The 17579-nt window shown below is 40.7% G+C and overlaps 1 protein-coding gene across 1 annotated transcript in view; it reads left to right on the top strand.

Moving 5' to 3' along the window:
- LOC311041130 (N-chimaerin) overlaps positions 1-17579 on the top strand; it is a 41755-nt gene that overhangs the window by 2755 nt on the left and 21421 nt on the right. Inside the window, exons 3-8 of the mRNA XM_084051632.1 lie at positions 673-711; positions 937-992; positions 8917-8948; positions 9224-9337; positions 12170-12296; positions 13209-13370. Coding sequence (XP_083907758.1) covers positions 673-711; positions 937-992; positions 8917-8948; positions 9224-9337; positions 12170-12296; positions 13209-13370 — 530 coding nt within the window. The remainder of the gene's footprint in view (positions 1-672; positions 712-936; positions 993-8916; positions 8949-9223; positions 9338-12169; positions 12297-13208; positions 13371-17579) is intronic.

Raw genomic sequence — 17579 nt, forward strand, 5'->3', positions numbered from 1 at the left:
GTTACATTTTAATTTTGGGGGGAAGGAGCCAAACAATTGCGCTAGTCTGTATGAAAACTTTGTTGTTCAAAAAAAGACTTAAGCTTCATTGTATGAATTGTGTAATAAATACCTGTGTCATTAATAATAGCAGCCGGCAATAAAACAATGAGCTCACTGAGCTAAGAGGAAGACAGATTTAACAAAAGATAAATACAGAACAAACGGGTTTCCTTTATGTATTTACTTTCCTATTCTCTCTGGGCTTTTGAATGTTCACCTATATTAATTTCCAGTCGATTCCCTCAGTTCCATTCTATGAACCACAGAAGCTCTATTCATTAATCCATTTAGACCTGAGGCCGATTCTAAAAACTTCCTCTAAATCCTGACCCAAGTTTGTTGCTATATATTGTATACAGGCTGCAACAACTATACACCAAAAGGGGTTCCCGGATTGAAAGGTATAATTACGTATTGGTTAAATAAATGCACACACTCACACTGTACTGTATATGTGGCTAATTGTCTCGTGATAGGCAAATCAGTGTCCCCTATTGACCCCCTGGGGTCACTGTAACCAAGGAAATGAGGTTCCTGATAAATAAGCCAAAACAAACCTTCATTGGTAGGCCTATAGCAGAGTTTTTAATAAGTGAGATAAAAAGTGACTAACCTTTCTTTCATTTTTAGATCATGACGAGTACAGGCCTCCAGTATGGAAGTCCTACTGTAAGTATTAAATGATTTCTTTCCTGAATTATCCAACTGTTCACAATTGTTTACACTCCATTGTTTCTGTAGTACCTAACAGTAAACCATCTGAGTGAATTATTCATAATACATAACTTTTATCAGTTTGAAAAAAAAGGTATGCTTTTTTTTATGTGTACATTTATACGAAATGTAATGTTAAAAAAAAAGTTCTAATACTATTTTCTGTGTCTCTTGCCTTAGTGTATCAGCTCCAGCAGGAGGCGCCACACCCTCGCAGAATTACCTGTATCTGTGAGGTGAGAACTCTGCACACCCACATGAGCAAAATACATGATCACATGTTCATCTTCAAATTAGCACTACAAGAAGCCAGTCATACACTGGTGCCTTTCAGTTGCAGCTGGTGAACTGGTGAACCTATTGGTCCTGCTAGCCACTTTGACAGAGGGCCAGCCATTGTTTAATTAGCCCATTCAAAGCCTATTGTTGGTTATTTTGGGAAATCGGTGTGATTGAACTGTCTAATATCGCAATGGGGCAGCCACAAATATGTCTGCAAAGCATTATCACGATTTTGGGAAAGCTGCACTATATCACATGCTCAACGACAGCTGCTCTGGTAGATGCAATAGACCAATGACCACTCAAAACGTCCTCCTTCAGTAACAGCTTTTTTTGCATTGCTATACAGAAATTAAACGTAATAAAATAATTATGCCATTCATAATGTCAGCACTCATGCACTTTTGTCCTGTTGATGTGGTTGCCGTGGTTCTCAAAGTGGGGTCTCTGGGGTCCCCCAGGGGTCCCTGGGGAGGGTTCCAGTGGGCCCCCAGCAAAATAAGGAACAGTTGAGGAACAAAATATAAACATTTCGGCCTATTTAAAATTTTCGGCTTTTTGAAAATAGCCTATCTACGAGCTCACAACAATGCATCACAGCCGGCTGTGAGCTTGTAGATCTCTTATTGTAAGCAAGCTTGTAGATCCTTGTGACAAGCTATTTTCAAATGGGAGTCCGTGGCCAAATACATATCAATTTGGGGGTCCTTGACATGATAATGTTTAAGAACCACTGGTTTAAAGGATAAAACATTTTTTTAAAGTCAACAAAACCTATGAGGCAAACCTCCAATGCATTTCTTCATTTAGCAACTATGGTCCATCTAGCCAACAGTAGATGCAGCCTTATAAATATCTGGAAGTCATAGAAGTCCACTGCTGTCCGAAATAATTATTACAGGTCAAGCCACAGTTGTTAAATAATGTGTATAACACAGCTGTTGCATTGGTCAGTGTAATTTTCCTTGAGATGAACATGGGCAGTGTTCTTTTTCCCTTTTTTAGCCGCATGCTGAAAAGCATAGCGGCTCTATATTCAGTCTGACTCTGACCCGACAGATTTTTTTGCGTGATTGGCTGTCGTTTAAGCCAATGGGATACTTTCCCATACTCTGAACGGGCGCCCTCGTCCTCCCAAGCTATGGGACTAGACACGCCTCTCTCAGTGGATTCGTCTGAGCGCTAGCCGAATTTGGCTAATAGTTAGCTTGTATGCTTGTATGATGTTACTAACTGTTTTTGGCCAAACGCGGTAATGTCCACTCTCCATTAGTTCTCGACGCAAGTTGCGTTATTAATCCCGTAATTTTCATGTATTGTACATCCCAAAATCAAATGTATTAACCATGTGAGAGAGAGTAAAACAAAAAGCGATTCTGGGCGAGGTAAACAGAACACTCGCCCCAAAACACACTCACCCCCATTCATTTCGCGGACAGAGGCCGCCGGATTAGACCCGGGCGAGTGTGTTTGGGGACGAGCGTTCTTGTTATCCATTGCCGCATATGTAGCCATGGTTCACATTCATGTTTCAGGGCTACTGCCTACCGCATGATGCATCCATATCAAGGGCCCTTTTAATACAAAAACCCACGGCAATTTCGGTCTACAGTACACCAGCCTTAAACAATAGTGTACATTCAGTGGTCAGGTTCGTTCAGAAATCAATTGAAGAACGCAGGAGCGAGTTTTCCATATATAGCAAGCCACGCGCGAGAACGTGCATACACGCAGTACACTACACGTGTCGTTGTTGACGTTTTCAGATGGTTTTAATTTGAAGGTATAACAGGCTGTTCAATGTGTTTTTGTGAGTTACGATAACTGACCGGCGTGCTCTATGCCATCGTGTTTTGTTAAGTTACACAAGTGGCAGAAACGGTGCTTTCTGATTTTCACAATACAATGTAATCCACCCGCGTTTAGTTCAGTATTATAAAAGTGTTCACCCAACGCGTGTAAACTTAAGCTAATAGGTTAACAACAGTCTCGAGTCGGTCTCAAACAGTCGGGAGGGGGGAGACAAAGACTCGGTCGAGAGAGGCAGAGAAATGCAGACGATGCATCTCATTGCACAGAGGTGCGTGAGCAAGATAAGGATTTAACTTCATTTAAATCAGCACAGTGTAAGCACAGTGTAAGTTAATGTCCGCTGCCGTCAGCGCCATCTTCATAATAGATAAATATATATTCAGAACAGAATAATAATATTAAAAATATTTAATAAAACACAAAATCGAAAATCTTCTTTTCTTTTTTTTCGGGTTTTGGGCCTAACATGATGGCAATAGTCGGGTTCGGGCCGAGCCCCGGGCCGGCCCAGTCGGGCCCAGTTAGGGCCGAGCCTTCATTTTCAGGCCCGTTGAGAACTCTATAAATGATTAGTAGCCTTAAAGCTACTATTTGAATACTATTATTATTTTGCCTATACTGTGTGGCTCGCTGTGCATCACTCTGATTGCATCTTTCATTCATTCTGCAACGTGTTAATTGTCCATCACCTGACAACCATTAGCTGTCTTTTGTCATCTTCATTTCTTTATAGTTAAATGTTGTGTTGTTGACAAGATTGGGGCCAAAAAAGCCTGCCGCATGCGGCTTTATTATGACTTGTCATTCTTGTTATTTATTTATTTGAATAAGATGCATAGAGATCTCAGGTTTGAGAGAAGAGTCCTAACCTTTCTATTTCAAAGGGCAATGTCCAATTGTTGCTGGTGCAGGACAAAATAAGTGACCGCAAAGGCTGAAAGGTGGTGTAACGGACACATTTTGCACAGTAAAAATGTTCTTTGCTCCTAACCTTTCTATGTCATTGAACCTCATAGCGGTCACCATGCATCAATTAAGCATAATAGACCTCTCCTCTTTTTCACATTAACCACTGGTGTCTTATCTGTTCAATCCAGCCCATGCCATGGAATGTAAATGTTTGATATAATTAAGGGTATTCTGTTTATGAGGAACATTATAATTATGTAGTATTACATCAGAACCGGCCCAGTAAAGAAAGAAAGAAGTATTAATCTACCTGGAATGTTCAGAAATTTGCAATTTTGTGGATGGGTTGTATCGAGGAATACTGTATTAATTATCCAACATTATTGAGCGCAGCCTTGTGTATGTGAGCTTACATGCACGTGTGTGTATTTGTCGACTCTGCTTTTAGCTGGGTTGATTGGTTTTGCTGTTGTCCACAAATCCCATGTCCTCAGAGACCCAGGGAAGAGGCTGTCCTTTATGTCTGACACAGCAAGGACGTGGCTTTCCACCTTGGTTCAAATAACATTACTGGTTCACTACTAATGAATAGTTATTTAATGAGGACTGAGTGTTTTAATTTGTAAGATTATCTATTTCTGTAAGATTATCTTCAGGGCATTGCTGCTTTATTAGTCAGTGAACACAGGAAAGATGGGATTGAGAAGAGAGCATGGAAGGCAACAAAGGCCACAAGCTAGAATTGAACCTATGAGGTAGAAGGTACATGATATTTTTGTGGACTTCTGGATCAATCAGCAATCGATGAGGCACATAGGAGTCGAGACAATATTCTTGGTGGTGGTGATATATGCTTTATGTACATGATATCATGGTCAAAGTACATTAACACTCATGTCAGTGGTACGGTAGTTCTGCCTCGAGCACAGGGCAGAGATCATAGTTATACTGTAGCTGCTTGAAGGACAAACTGAACCATAACAACATAGGCTCTATAGGCTGTACCAAAACAATAGCTATTAGGCCTAGTGGAGACATTTAGGCACTTACAAGCTGTCAAATATCATAATGTATTATAAGTGATGGTAAAATATAAAGGTTAGGTATAAGCAGCCATATACCTTCTTCCTCAATATACACCGAATGTATGAATGAAGGAATTTGTTATTTGATTCATTTGATTCAAAAAAATAATTGAAATGGCAATTAGAAGCTCTACAATCTCACATCATGATGCATTGTGAGTTTGTAGATTGGCTATTTTCAAATAATTAGCTTCTCGATTAATTGAAAAAGTAATTGATAGAATAATCGCTAAGTTAATCAATATTTGCAGCCCTAATCTAGTATTTATGTTGCAGAGTCAATTTACTATACACATTCTTTTTACCTTGTCTTAACCCATTAACCCATTGAGACCTGAAGCCGATTCTACATGTCTCCTAAATCTCAACAGTTTTCTGAAAAACGTATGTTTCTATATCAGTGGTGCTCAATCTTTTTCATGTCAAGGACCCCCAGAATTATATGTATTTGGCTGCGGACCCCCATCAAAATATTTTGTTCCAGGGACTCCCCAGAAGCAAAGATTTAGATTGAGTTAAAAATGTTCGCTTTAAAAATATATATATTCAGAAGATTTGCACACATTTTCACTTGTATATCTGCTATTTTTGAATAGCCCAAAGTGTAAAATAATGCTTTTTAGCTCAAATAAAAAAATGACACAGTTCCAGGTCTTATTAAGGCCTGAAGCCGACTCTAGAAATGTCATCTAAATCCCAACAGTATTCTGAAAAACGTATGTTTCTATATCTGTGGTTCTCAAACTTTTTCATGTCAAGAACCCTCAAAATGATATGTATTTGACCACGGACCCCCATCTCAAAATATTTTGTTCCAGGGACCCTCAGAAGCAAAGATTTGAGTTAAAAATTTTCGCTTTAAAATAATATATATTCAAAGATTTGCACACATGTTCACGATTTTTCATAAATAGCAGATCTACAAGCTTGTAGCGCGGCACTCGGTGCCACGCTATGAACTTGTATATCTGCTATTTATAAGTAATAAAAACAACAAAAAATGTCAATGTGAACCTTGCTCTCAAAAAACATTGGTCCAGTGTCCTGACACCTTACTAATATTTCCCTCAAAGAATAACTAATGGTTCAGTTAATGACACGGTATAGCCAAGAGCCTGATTCCTTCAGGAAAGGCAATAAAAATGTTAAAGGTGATACACTATATTAACACAGTGCTATTTTGTGGCTGTATTAACACAATCCCAGCCAATGACAGCCAGGTGCTAGAGCACACTGCATGTGACCACCAGACAACAACATGCACCAGCATGTTCTGCCCCGGGGGCAAAATGCCACCACATATGGCATCTACCAGTGTGCTACGTAAAGGACAGAGGTGGTGTGCCAAGGTTGAGCCAATCCAAGTGGGAGTAAGTACTGGGACTGTTTCTGTGTGTGTCCTGCAATAGGCACCCCTGTCCAGACATTATAGAGGTGTGTGTGTGTGTGTGTCTGTCTGAACAGCTGGACTGGATGTCCATTTCAATTCAGGTTGCCACCATTGACCCACTTTAAATCATCATGATCATTAACTGGAAGACTGGCTGAAGAGGCACATAGCCGTACTTTGTCCTTATGGCATTTCTTCTGTGTTTAATTAAGGAACACTGCTGTCATCGTTTCTATATCCTAAACTCGGTCAATACAGAGAGCCATTCCAATTTAGAGGATAAATGGATACTGTCTGACTTGTAATCCATTTCTCACAGAGTGCTATTGAGATTATGAGTAATTTATTCTGCTGAGCTATCACTGCGCCTACTGATAAAGGCTTTAAAGCTGCAAATCTGAAACTTGTTTTAATGTTTTAACCAGTACGTACGGTAGAGAATGTTAATACAATATTCCTAGTACATCTGCAGTGGTTGGAGGTGGTCCCCCTGGTGTCGGGTATGATACCTACTGGTTGACAAGTAGTACTGCCTGAAGCTCCTACGCACAACAGCTCCCCAGGTAGAAATTGTCTTTTGCAGGATACCGGGTTTCGATATAAATGTTACGGATTGCAGCTTTAAAACTACACACACAAGTACATGCAGGGATATTTATACAGTATCATATCTGCGCACACAGGTACCAGTTCACATACAACCATAATGATAAACTGATGCCAGTGTTTAGATAACGCTAGCTTTCTCCGTTCATCTTGATGCTTGTACACAATACTGCATTTAATTCATTTATAAGTATTCTAAAATACTCTTCTGCTTCATTGGAGGACAACAGTGGAAAAAGACGGGAAAGAGTATAGAGAGGAAAGCTAACTTTAATCGCATTGTAATGCCATATTTCACAATTTAACATTTAACATTAATTCAAAATGTACCCAGCAAAGACTGAAAACATCTCCCTCTCCCACCCCCTCCTCTCTCTCTTTCTCAGTGGGTTTCTCTCACTCACTTTAACCAAACTTTTTGTTGACCAGGGTCCACCAGGGGTCTATAATCGGTCCCCTCCTGTTTTCCCTCTACACAGAATCTCTTCGCTGAAAATTGACGCTCTATAAGCTTGGCTAGTTTCACCAAAGGTTTGCCTATTATGACATGCCCAGAATCGGGATGCTAGGGTTCATTAAAGTGCCATCAAGGATGACCATTAGTTTTGTTTGTCTATCAGGGTCAATATCAGGTGAAAATGGGGTTATTGATTAAGACTGTCTACAGCTGTGGTTCTGAAATTCTTTGTGCCCAAGGCACACCAAAGGGCAAGTCAAAATCGCAAAGCACATCTGTATACATATTCGTGCCTCTGTTGTCCCTCTTATCACTCCATAAATGTTTTTTATTTACTACGTTTGGTTATACACTGTAATTTGCTTCTGTATTGGGAAATGCACAACATACTGACTCAGCGAATAAAACATAAATACTATGTGAATAAAACAAATTCTCATATAGGTTGGTTGCACACCGTTTGGGAACCACTGGTTACTAACACAGTTAGTATACCTGCCGCACCAGGCTGAGACACTCGCGCACACCCAGCAATCTTCCCCGATGTTTGTGCGTTTGACGTTTTGCCATTTCAAGACTTTTCACAAGAGTTTTGATCAAGGGTAACCTGAACACAGAGCAGCGGTGTGAAAAGCTGAACAGAGTTAATTGTTTTTTATATCCACATTTTCACTTGCAAGCTTTCATTTACGCCTTGCAGCCTCTTTGATGTGCACACGCCTACCTGGCTGCCAACTCTCTCCACACACACACACACACACACACACACACACACACACACACACACACACACACACACACACACACACACACACACACACACACACACACAGAGCAGCCAAATTAATATTCACTTCACTTTGTCAGGGCTTGGCTGATGTATTGGCCAGGCAGCAGTTTTGTTGAGAACAGCATAATATTGAGTACTTGGCTTATAATCCAGCATTCTACACACACACACTGTCAGGTCCTCCAGGAATGTGATTTTATAATTAACACAAAGTCTAATCTCCAATGTTTGTGGGGTTTCCCACCGGATATCGGACAGTCCAGTAGAGCATGAATAATTTTGGCTAGGCTTGGCATTTCTTCACATCAATATTGTTTTTCAGTCAAAATGTACCTAGTTTGCACATCTTCATTCATTCATGACTTATACTTTGGAGCATAGGCAAATGGCTGCATACTGGAATAATAGTTGAGACAAATCCCGCCTAATTGTCTTTTTTTTTACCCTGCCTACTACCTGTGGTACTGTAGGGTATTGTAATTATAGTATGTATGTTCTGTATGTGAACAACATAACTTGAGAATGGATTGCTGGTTTCTCATGGAACTAGCTGTGACCTGAAGAGATACACTTTTTTTTTAGAAAAAAAGTCAAAGGTCGAAATCGAGGACGGCTGGGTGGAGTTTCATGAAACTGGGTGGAAATGATCAGTAGGCTGCCCTGATGGGATAAACTTTTGGGTCTCAAAGGTCATAACTCGGGAATGGGCAGACATAGAACAAGAGGTGTTGGTGTGGCCAGGTTTTTCACATCCATGTTTAATTTCTTCCCGTGCTGTTTCTGTGGCCTTCGTTCTTGTCTCACATGCTGACTTATTTTATTTTCCCAGGTGGACAACCGACCCAAATACTATGGACGAGAGTAAGTTATCCTTTTATTAATAATAGGAGTTCACAAATTTTGCATTTTAAAACGAGCTTCAAGGCGTTTTAGTGTCACATGCACCTTCAATACATATGGTAGCAACATTGTCATGCGTACTTCCTCGCCAGTGTGGATAAGAGTTAAACTGAAATAAGTCGATCAAATACAAATAGTCAGAATAAATGGTAATAAAACTAGGAGACAGAAGGCTTATCTGTGTGTGTGTTGCTGCATAAAGGTAACAAGGTGTGGTTGTGTTTTTTGCGGTCCAGGTACCATGGGATGATCTCCAGAGAGGAGGCCGACCAGCTGCTCAGCCAAGCCGAGGGCAGCTACCTTATCAGGGAGAGTCAGAGACAGCCTGGCACCTACACACTGGCCCTGCGGTACGCACCACTACACACAGTCACACTCCACCATGCATGCACGTTCACACTTATGTGTGTGTGACAGTGAAAGGTGTGGCCGTTCACACCACGGCAAGAGAGAGAGTGACAAGACACAGTGAAAGAGAGAAAAAGAAAATTAATATATGCGAGTTGGCTAAAGCAAATAACCCAACTTTCTGAACAGTGGTGATTAAATGCAGGTAGAGGAGATTATAAACACCTCAAAAGAACCACATATCGTTGAGCTTATTTAGCATAGTTGCCTTATTTTCAGCCAATGCGGACTGAGAATACGGGTTCATGCTGAAGATGCATGGCGTTAAAATAGTCATCATGTTGGGCTGTAAATAGCAAAAGCTGGCAGATGCGGGTGATGCAGAGACATGAGAGCGAGGAGACGAACGGTGTGAAAGAACTTCAGCATATTTGTCTTGTAGACAAGTGTGAAAATGGCCATTTCAGATATGCTCTCTAAGCAGGAGAACTTTATAGTGAATGTGATGAGTTACCCACAGCCGGGGGGAGTGTAGTGTTCGCTTCACACGCCACCACGGCGTCCTGCCAGTCTTTTGAGCAGGAGTACTCGCATGCACGAGATACTACTGTCACACTGCTACGTGTATGATAGCATACACTGCTGTAGTAGTAGCGACTAGCGTAGCATGCAGATTAGTTTTGGTTGGCTACTTAAGGAAAACAATCGCCAGCAATTAAAGGCACTTCACACCCCACCCCATCACCAACTCCCATCTGGTAACTCCATTCAGTAGAATGTGTTTGTCTATGGACCAAAGATCCAAAAAGAAAGATCAAACACTTTTCACAAGCCATAGTCAGTAATCAGGATATCCTAATCTTATCGGCGTCCATCTTCGTTTTTGTTTTTCCATCATCACAGGTTGATAGCCTGCCCTATATGCATTCTATTATCCTACCTTTCTTTCTTAGGATCTATAAATCAAGGCATTCCTTGAAAACTAAAAATGAATATTTCATAATACTGGTCAGAGCGTGTCTGTGTGCATGTGTCTGTTGCTGTATTTGCTTCGGCACATCGCTCTGGCGTAGAAATGTCACGCTGTCTACAGTATCTTTTATGTCTGTATATCGTTTTACATTGACTTGATCTTGACTTGTGTCACGCAAAGATATTCCAGTGTGTAATGAATGCACCTTTATACCTTCTCTGAAGTATTTTGGGTTCTACCGTCAGCATGTATTGAAATATGCATTGTTCATATTTACAGTTGTATCATATCCCGTCATGTCTTGTAGTGATGTATGGTGTCAGTGGAACAGAACCTTGATAAGTTTCCAACTGCTCCCATTTTGACTCTCCATCCTTCTCTCTCTTTCACTCTCACTCTCTCTTTCACACTCCCCCCCCCCCCCCCCCCACCGTCCCATAATTGCTTTCCATAAATATCTATCCACCAACTCATGGCCCACTCTGGGTTGGCAGAAAAGGAAAGGCTGGATTTTGGGTTAATGCATTTTTCTTTTTTTCTGGTGGTTTTATTAGTAATCCACTATGGAGCCAGGTATAATTAGGTCCAGTTCAGGGATATTTTGTCATAGTTCTGTCTTAGTTTGTGCTATTTTACTTAAACCACACATCAGCTGGCTATAACTCAAATAAAAAGTAGCATTGTTGGAATGAATGTGATGACAGTGCTCTTGTACAGTAGTTGGAGCAGTTGTGTCATGATACCAAAATCCCAAAATGATATTAATTTAAAAAGCATAAACTGAACTAGAAAAAGTGCTCCTCGGTCTCTGCCAGGTCAGGTAGGATTGTGGGCCAGCCATGTTCGGAATTCACCAATCAGGATGGAATATGAAAATTTGGACGGATCCGTCTTGATCACATAACGTGTAATGTGATAACGTGTACCAATTTGCGTGAAGTTTGGCATAAATTTGTAGGAGTAATATAAAAAAGATTGTTTTGCAAAAATCGGCCTCCTGGTGGCGCATTTTGTGCACTCCTGTAAACTTTAGATGTCAATCTTAGCCAATCAGGATGGAGTATGAAAAATCAAACGGATCCGTCTTGATTACATAACTATAGAGATCATGTGTACTGATTTGCGTGAAATTTGGATTAAAAAAAAATACAGGGCAAAGGTTTTTCCTTGGCTTCTAGGGAGTGCGCATACAAAGTTTTACACAGATGGTGCAGTTATAGGTAAAAACACGAATCGGCCTGTTATAGAAAAATTGCAAGTTCTTCCTCGGCCTAGTGGGAATGTGCGTGCAAAATGTCACAGAAATTGCACGCTGTGTTCATGATTTGAGGCATTTTGTACAAAATGGAGCACTCCTGCAAACTTTGGAAGCCAATCAAGATGGAATAGGAAAAATGTGAAAGACCTGTTTCGTTTAATGACTACAGAGTTACTGTGCACCGATTTGCATGAAATCTGTAGGAGTACTGTCAAAATATGTCTGAGTTTTCCGATCTTTAACATGTTCTTCTGATCTGAGGGGTTCATATATAGTGTGGAAAATAAATAGGGGTTCATATAGTGTGGAAAATATATACCTTCTGTATTCTTTTTAAATAAATAGAATACCAAAAAAAAGATTGCTATGCATAAGGTGCTAGTTTTCAGAACAATGGGATTTTCTGTAGGCTACAAATCGTCAAAGTGGGCCTTTTAGTTTAATCAAATCAGATTGAATGTAGCTTATGGATGTAGTACTAACCCTAACCCGGTGACTTTTCTGTCTTCATCGGTCAGATATTCTTTTCTTTATCTTTCACGTGACAGGTGATGCAACGTTTGTCTTCTCATCTGTCTATCCTCTCTTTTTCTCCACCTCAAGCTTCGGTAACCAAACGAGAAACTTCCGTCTGTACCACGACGGGAAGCACTTTGTAGGAGAGAAGAGGTTCGAGTCCATCCACGACCTGGTCACAGATGGACTCATCACACTGTACATCGAGACCAAGGTATGTGACTAATCGAGTTAATCGATTATAAAAAATAATCGATAAGTTATGAAAATAATATATTAATACTCTATCCCTATTTTGGGAATTCCATTATAGGACTGAAACTTAAAAAATAAAAATATATATTCACATGATGAATTTGAATGACCATATTCACAAAGCAGATAAGGATATAATACAACAAGTAATGATACAATACAAAAAGTAGGAAGAAAGATGCAATGAAACTTTGACAAAAAATAAAAGCATACTTCAGATGAGCAGTACTTTGCTTCAGTAAGACCAAAAAGAATGCAGAACAAACATGTGGTTTTGCATAGCATGCACAATAACATGACCATGGTACACAGAGCCTAATGTACAATCATGCATTTTTGTGGTGCATATACAGTGTGCATGAGCAGAATAGTTGGGTATATCCAAATGTGCACCAGATGTGCATAGAAAGTGCAACTTTATGTAAAGGGCTGTAAAGTGGATGTAAAGTGAGAAAATAAGTGATTTGAGTGGGATTTCTTTGCATTGGGCCTTTACCTCCCTGCAGTGCAGTTATTTTCTCATACTGTAACTGCCAAACATATTAAATGTTACATTAGAAAAGTCTTCCACGGTTCACATTCATTCATTCATTCATTTAGTATCGCAGTGGCATACGAACTGGATTACTTCCATGAATTAGAAGTATTGTGTACGCAGATATAGTTTTTTAGCTGAGGACACATTCTAAAAATCTTTTTTTCTAGCAGTGTTATAGAGGTATAGGTTGTTTGGAATTATGCCTGATCAACTAAGTAGAACTCTGGGTAAAAATGGCCTAAAAAGGTAAAAATGGCATGTATAAAATTGACATCCTAACATTTTGAAGTATATAATAATACAAACGTGTATGTGCGCCCTGTCATGTGTCAGGCTGCGGAGTACATCGCCAAAATGACCATCAATCCCATCTACGAGCACGTGGGCTACACCACCCTCAACCAGGAGCCCACCCTGAAGAAACATGTGCCTCACAGCCCTGACACCCACGACGGACCCGCCGTGATCAAGGACGGTATCAGCGCCGAGGAGAGGGTGAGGATGAGCGCCCTCATGTTGATGTGTGCACATCTGCATTTTCCTGGTCTTACCATGTGCAATATTGCCTAAAGCGCAGTGGTTCTCAACGTGGGGTCCTTGAGAGTGTTCCAGGGGGTCCCCAGCTAAATAATGCAATGCATTTTGCCATTTATTTTATCCAGAGCAACTTGCAAGTGTGAGATTGGAATAAGCAGAGCAAGCATGAACTCTAGTCAACAAACAAGGTAAATAATCACATAGACTATGCTGCAGTGTGGTATAATTAATAAAAAACACTAACCAAATGGACCCTTATAGGTCTCCAGGTTTCCGTTTGTTAACTTTACACAAGAGTTTACACTGTAGATTAGGGTCCTAGAGATAAAACATTGTACCATAGGGGGGTACGTGGCCTAATACTTATCAAACTGGGGGTCCCTGAAATAAAAAATGTTGAGAATCACTGGCCCAAGGTTCATTTATATTATCCATGGTCACTGCACACTGGGCATATTTCCCACCACTGATGTTGAATTTGTCCGTCTTGGTTTGTGTATGCTTCATTAACACTTGCATCGGTGGGGCCTACAGTAAGCCAGTGATGCACGCATGCGGTCATGGGTGTGCAGCAAGGCGCGTTGCCATGTAAAAGTGGTGCATGTTTTCGGCAAACTAGGCTAAAGGCTTCAGGTGTTGAGCAACTTTTGTGGACTGGATCTGAATCCAAGCATTGTCAGAGCGTCACTGCGGAGCTTTGCAGGGCCTCGTGGGTAAAACGATAGTTGGATATGTGCCATCCAAGAACAAGGCCTTGACCTGTTTTCTCGGTAGATCTGGAATTCAAGTCCCCTCGGCCGTATCTGTGCAGTTGTTCATTCAGTAAAACTCTTCCGTCATTACTTAACCTTTGTTAATCTTATCAGTATGTTCCTTGTTCCCTGCTGTAGCTTAAACAGTCACATGGTGATTTGAAGAAATAAAGGTTATATACATATCAGTGGGATGTATAGATTATCTAAGTATGTGTTATGATTAACAACATGAACTCTTGCATTTGTTATTCTGGCCAAACAAATACAAATGCACAAATAGCCAATCTACAAGCCAATCCACAAGCTCACAACGCACTGCAATGCAACACGTCGTGAGCTTGTAGATCCGCTATTTACGGCGAGGGCGAAGATTTGGGATAAAGGGAGGGGACCAAGTACAGACTTCTGGGAGGCCCAGGTCAAGAAAGTATTTACTGTATGGTTTAAGTTGTTAAATGGGAATATATCGTATATAGACCAATTATTTGTGTACAAACATTGAGACTGCACGCGCAGGTGCCGGTTTCATGTAATCAATTCCCAACAGATCCCCAAATCTGTTGTTTTGGGTAGCGCGGGTTTAGACATATGTACTTCGTCGTGCAGCGGTGTTGCGCACAGAGAATAACTGACATACAAGCTCACAAAGCATTGAGGATGCGACCGCTGTGAGCTTGGAGGTCTGCTATTCTCGGCCGTTCCCAACAAAACATAAATTAGGCTTGAGGAGCTGCCTGCAGCTGATTGAGATCATGCCGAGCAGACGGGTTCTGCTGCTGTGATCATAGGGAGCGCTCCCTCCGTTCTAATGACAGTGCCTAGAGGTGGGGTTTGGAGGACGACTGCTTTGAGATTTGCTGTTATTGTTTACACAAAACCGAAAGCAAGGAGTATTTATGTCAAGAGAGGGATATCACTTTAAACATTCTAAGCCTCCTTGGGCTACACTGGGAGGAAAACAGCATCTGAAAGTTTGATGAAATGCATTTTTACACGTGAGTGATGTGACCACTTTTCCATTTCATCTATGAGTGGTTGTTGTTTTTTTGGTGCCGGCCTGCACACGCATACTGGTTCTTATCAGTGTGACGTTGTCTGATAAGTTGTCTATAGGAAGCCAAACTCGTTCAACTCTACAATATAATGCATATTTCAAAATAACGCATAAATCATCAGAACTCTAAGAATCAATTCTCTCCACTGTGTTTTCATCCCCCATTGTTACCCATCAGTCAAAGTTGACAAATGTTTGTTCTTCATCAAGATCTGTTAAAGATTTTCCGAAGTCAAAGATCCATGATAATATTAATGGAGAATGTAGGCATAGATTTAGAACAACTTGATGCATTGTGCCGGAAAAAAATATTAAGGAGGACAAGTAAGTTATGTTATGTACTGTAACTCAACCAGGAATTGAAGAACTTAGGAAAACGTAACTTTCGTACTGTAAGTTGCTTGTCTCCAACAGAGACAGCATAAGACTTCTAACCATAGACTGTCAAAATATGGACTAAGGGAACGGTGACGTCACCCATTGGTTTCTACAGACCCGTTTTGAAGCCACTTTTTCTGCAAATTCAAATCCACCATCTTGGAACTTCCGGTCCTGAAAAGCGACTGGAAACGAATGCTATTGGCTGGAAGGGCAGCGAGGGCAGGTCTTCACTAAGCAGAGCCAGTAAAAGCCCTAGAAGCATACCCTACCACCACTTTATCATCAATTTTGAAATTAATGAGACCATAATTTACAAAAACGCATATCCTGGTAATTGAAAGAATACTTTAAACTACCGACTGAAAGCATAAAGTGTTTATGACAATGATTTATAACGTAATAAAATGAAGTGTAAAGTCTGGTCAAATCTCCATTGTAATCAATGGCGACCGCAGGAGGGGAAATAGCTCCATAATGAGAACTTAACTTTTGGTACTTCCTCATGAGCTTAATTTTCAAGACGGCACGGCATGCTTTCCGCCTGCTTCAAACATCGGTAACATTATAAGCAAGGTATGATGAAACAATGCCTTAAAAATCGGTATTAGGGCTGCAACACTAAATCAATCTAATCGATTAATTTTTTTTAATAAAAAATAGCAAAAATAGCCGATCTAAAATCTCTCAAAGCATGTGAAAGTGATGTGACCTTGTAGATCTCTTGCCTTTGCGCAACACTGTTGTATGACAAAGTATAAAATAGGGATTATCTTTAATCAGATTGGTATGGTTTAGTCAATTATAAAACCCTAACTCTAAAAGAATCTCTTAAATGTTTTGTGTAGATCCATACAATGAATATATATATATAAAAAATGTGTTTCTCAGTTATTCAATTAATCGAAAAAGTAATTGATAGTTGCAGCCCTTATTGGTAACGTTATTAGCAAGGTATGACATACTTTTAAAAAAAAAATGATGAACTGATGACAAAGTAACATTATTTTATGGTCTAAAAATGGAGTGTGTGGGACTTATGTACAACGTGTGTTGACCTCAGGGTGAGGAAGATGATATAAATGCTTAAAGGACACCGCGATAAGGAGCAGCGCTGCAGGGAGGAGATGGCCACCAGCCAAGGGCTCTGCAGTAAAATTACGTAACATCGGCAGTTCTAACCCCGCAGTCGTGAACCCACTATAAGACAGCTTTTCAGGAACTAACCCCTTAAACCCTGTATACTGTACTTAGTTGACCTGAGTCCCGCGGGGGGGTCTATACTATGCCCCCTCCCTTTTCCCTCTACACCAAACCTCTTGGACAAAAATAGGCGATCCACAAACTCTAGATGCGTTGTGAGCTTGTAGATCGTCTGTTTCTGCTGAATGTTCTCCCCAGAATATGGATGCTTTCAGCCTGAGTAAATTTGACTGGCAGCTTCTTGCTCGACCCCAGAGTTGCGCGTTGTTCCACTTGGGCCGTGTGTGTGTGTGTGTGTGTGTGTGTGTGTGTGTGTGTGTGTGTGTGTGTGTGTGTGTGTGTGTGTGTGTGTGTGTGTGTGTGTGTGTGTGTGTGTGTGTGTGTGTGTGTGTGTGTGTGTGTGTGTGTGTGTGTGTGTGTGTGCATTTCCATCCCATCTTTCTCACTCACATTGTGTCCCTTTTCCAACGTCGTTCTTAACCAACCAGCAGATCCTTAATGCATGTTTTTAATCAGATCTTATCTCATGCCACTCTTTGAACATGCAGAGGTGCATTGGAATAAAATGAGAGTGATTCTCCAGGACAGGATGGCCAGGATGTTAAACGGCTGGATGTTCTGTACAGTTCTGCAGTAGTGTGTGTGTGGGAGGTTGTACTGTACGGGGTTGGGTGGGTGCAAATGAGGCAAAAGATGTGGAATAGCTGCTGCAGAGCCACTCACACACACACACACACACACACACACACACACACACACACACACACACACACACAC

Source organism: Gymnoscopelus microlampas, assembly GCF_963454915.1.
Source record: "Gymnoscopelus microlampas genome assembly, chromosome: 24".
Classification (NCBI taxonomy): domain Eukaryota; kingdom Metazoa; phylum Chordata; class Actinopteri; order Myctophiformes; family Myctophidae; genus Gymnoscopelus; species Gymnoscopelus microlampas.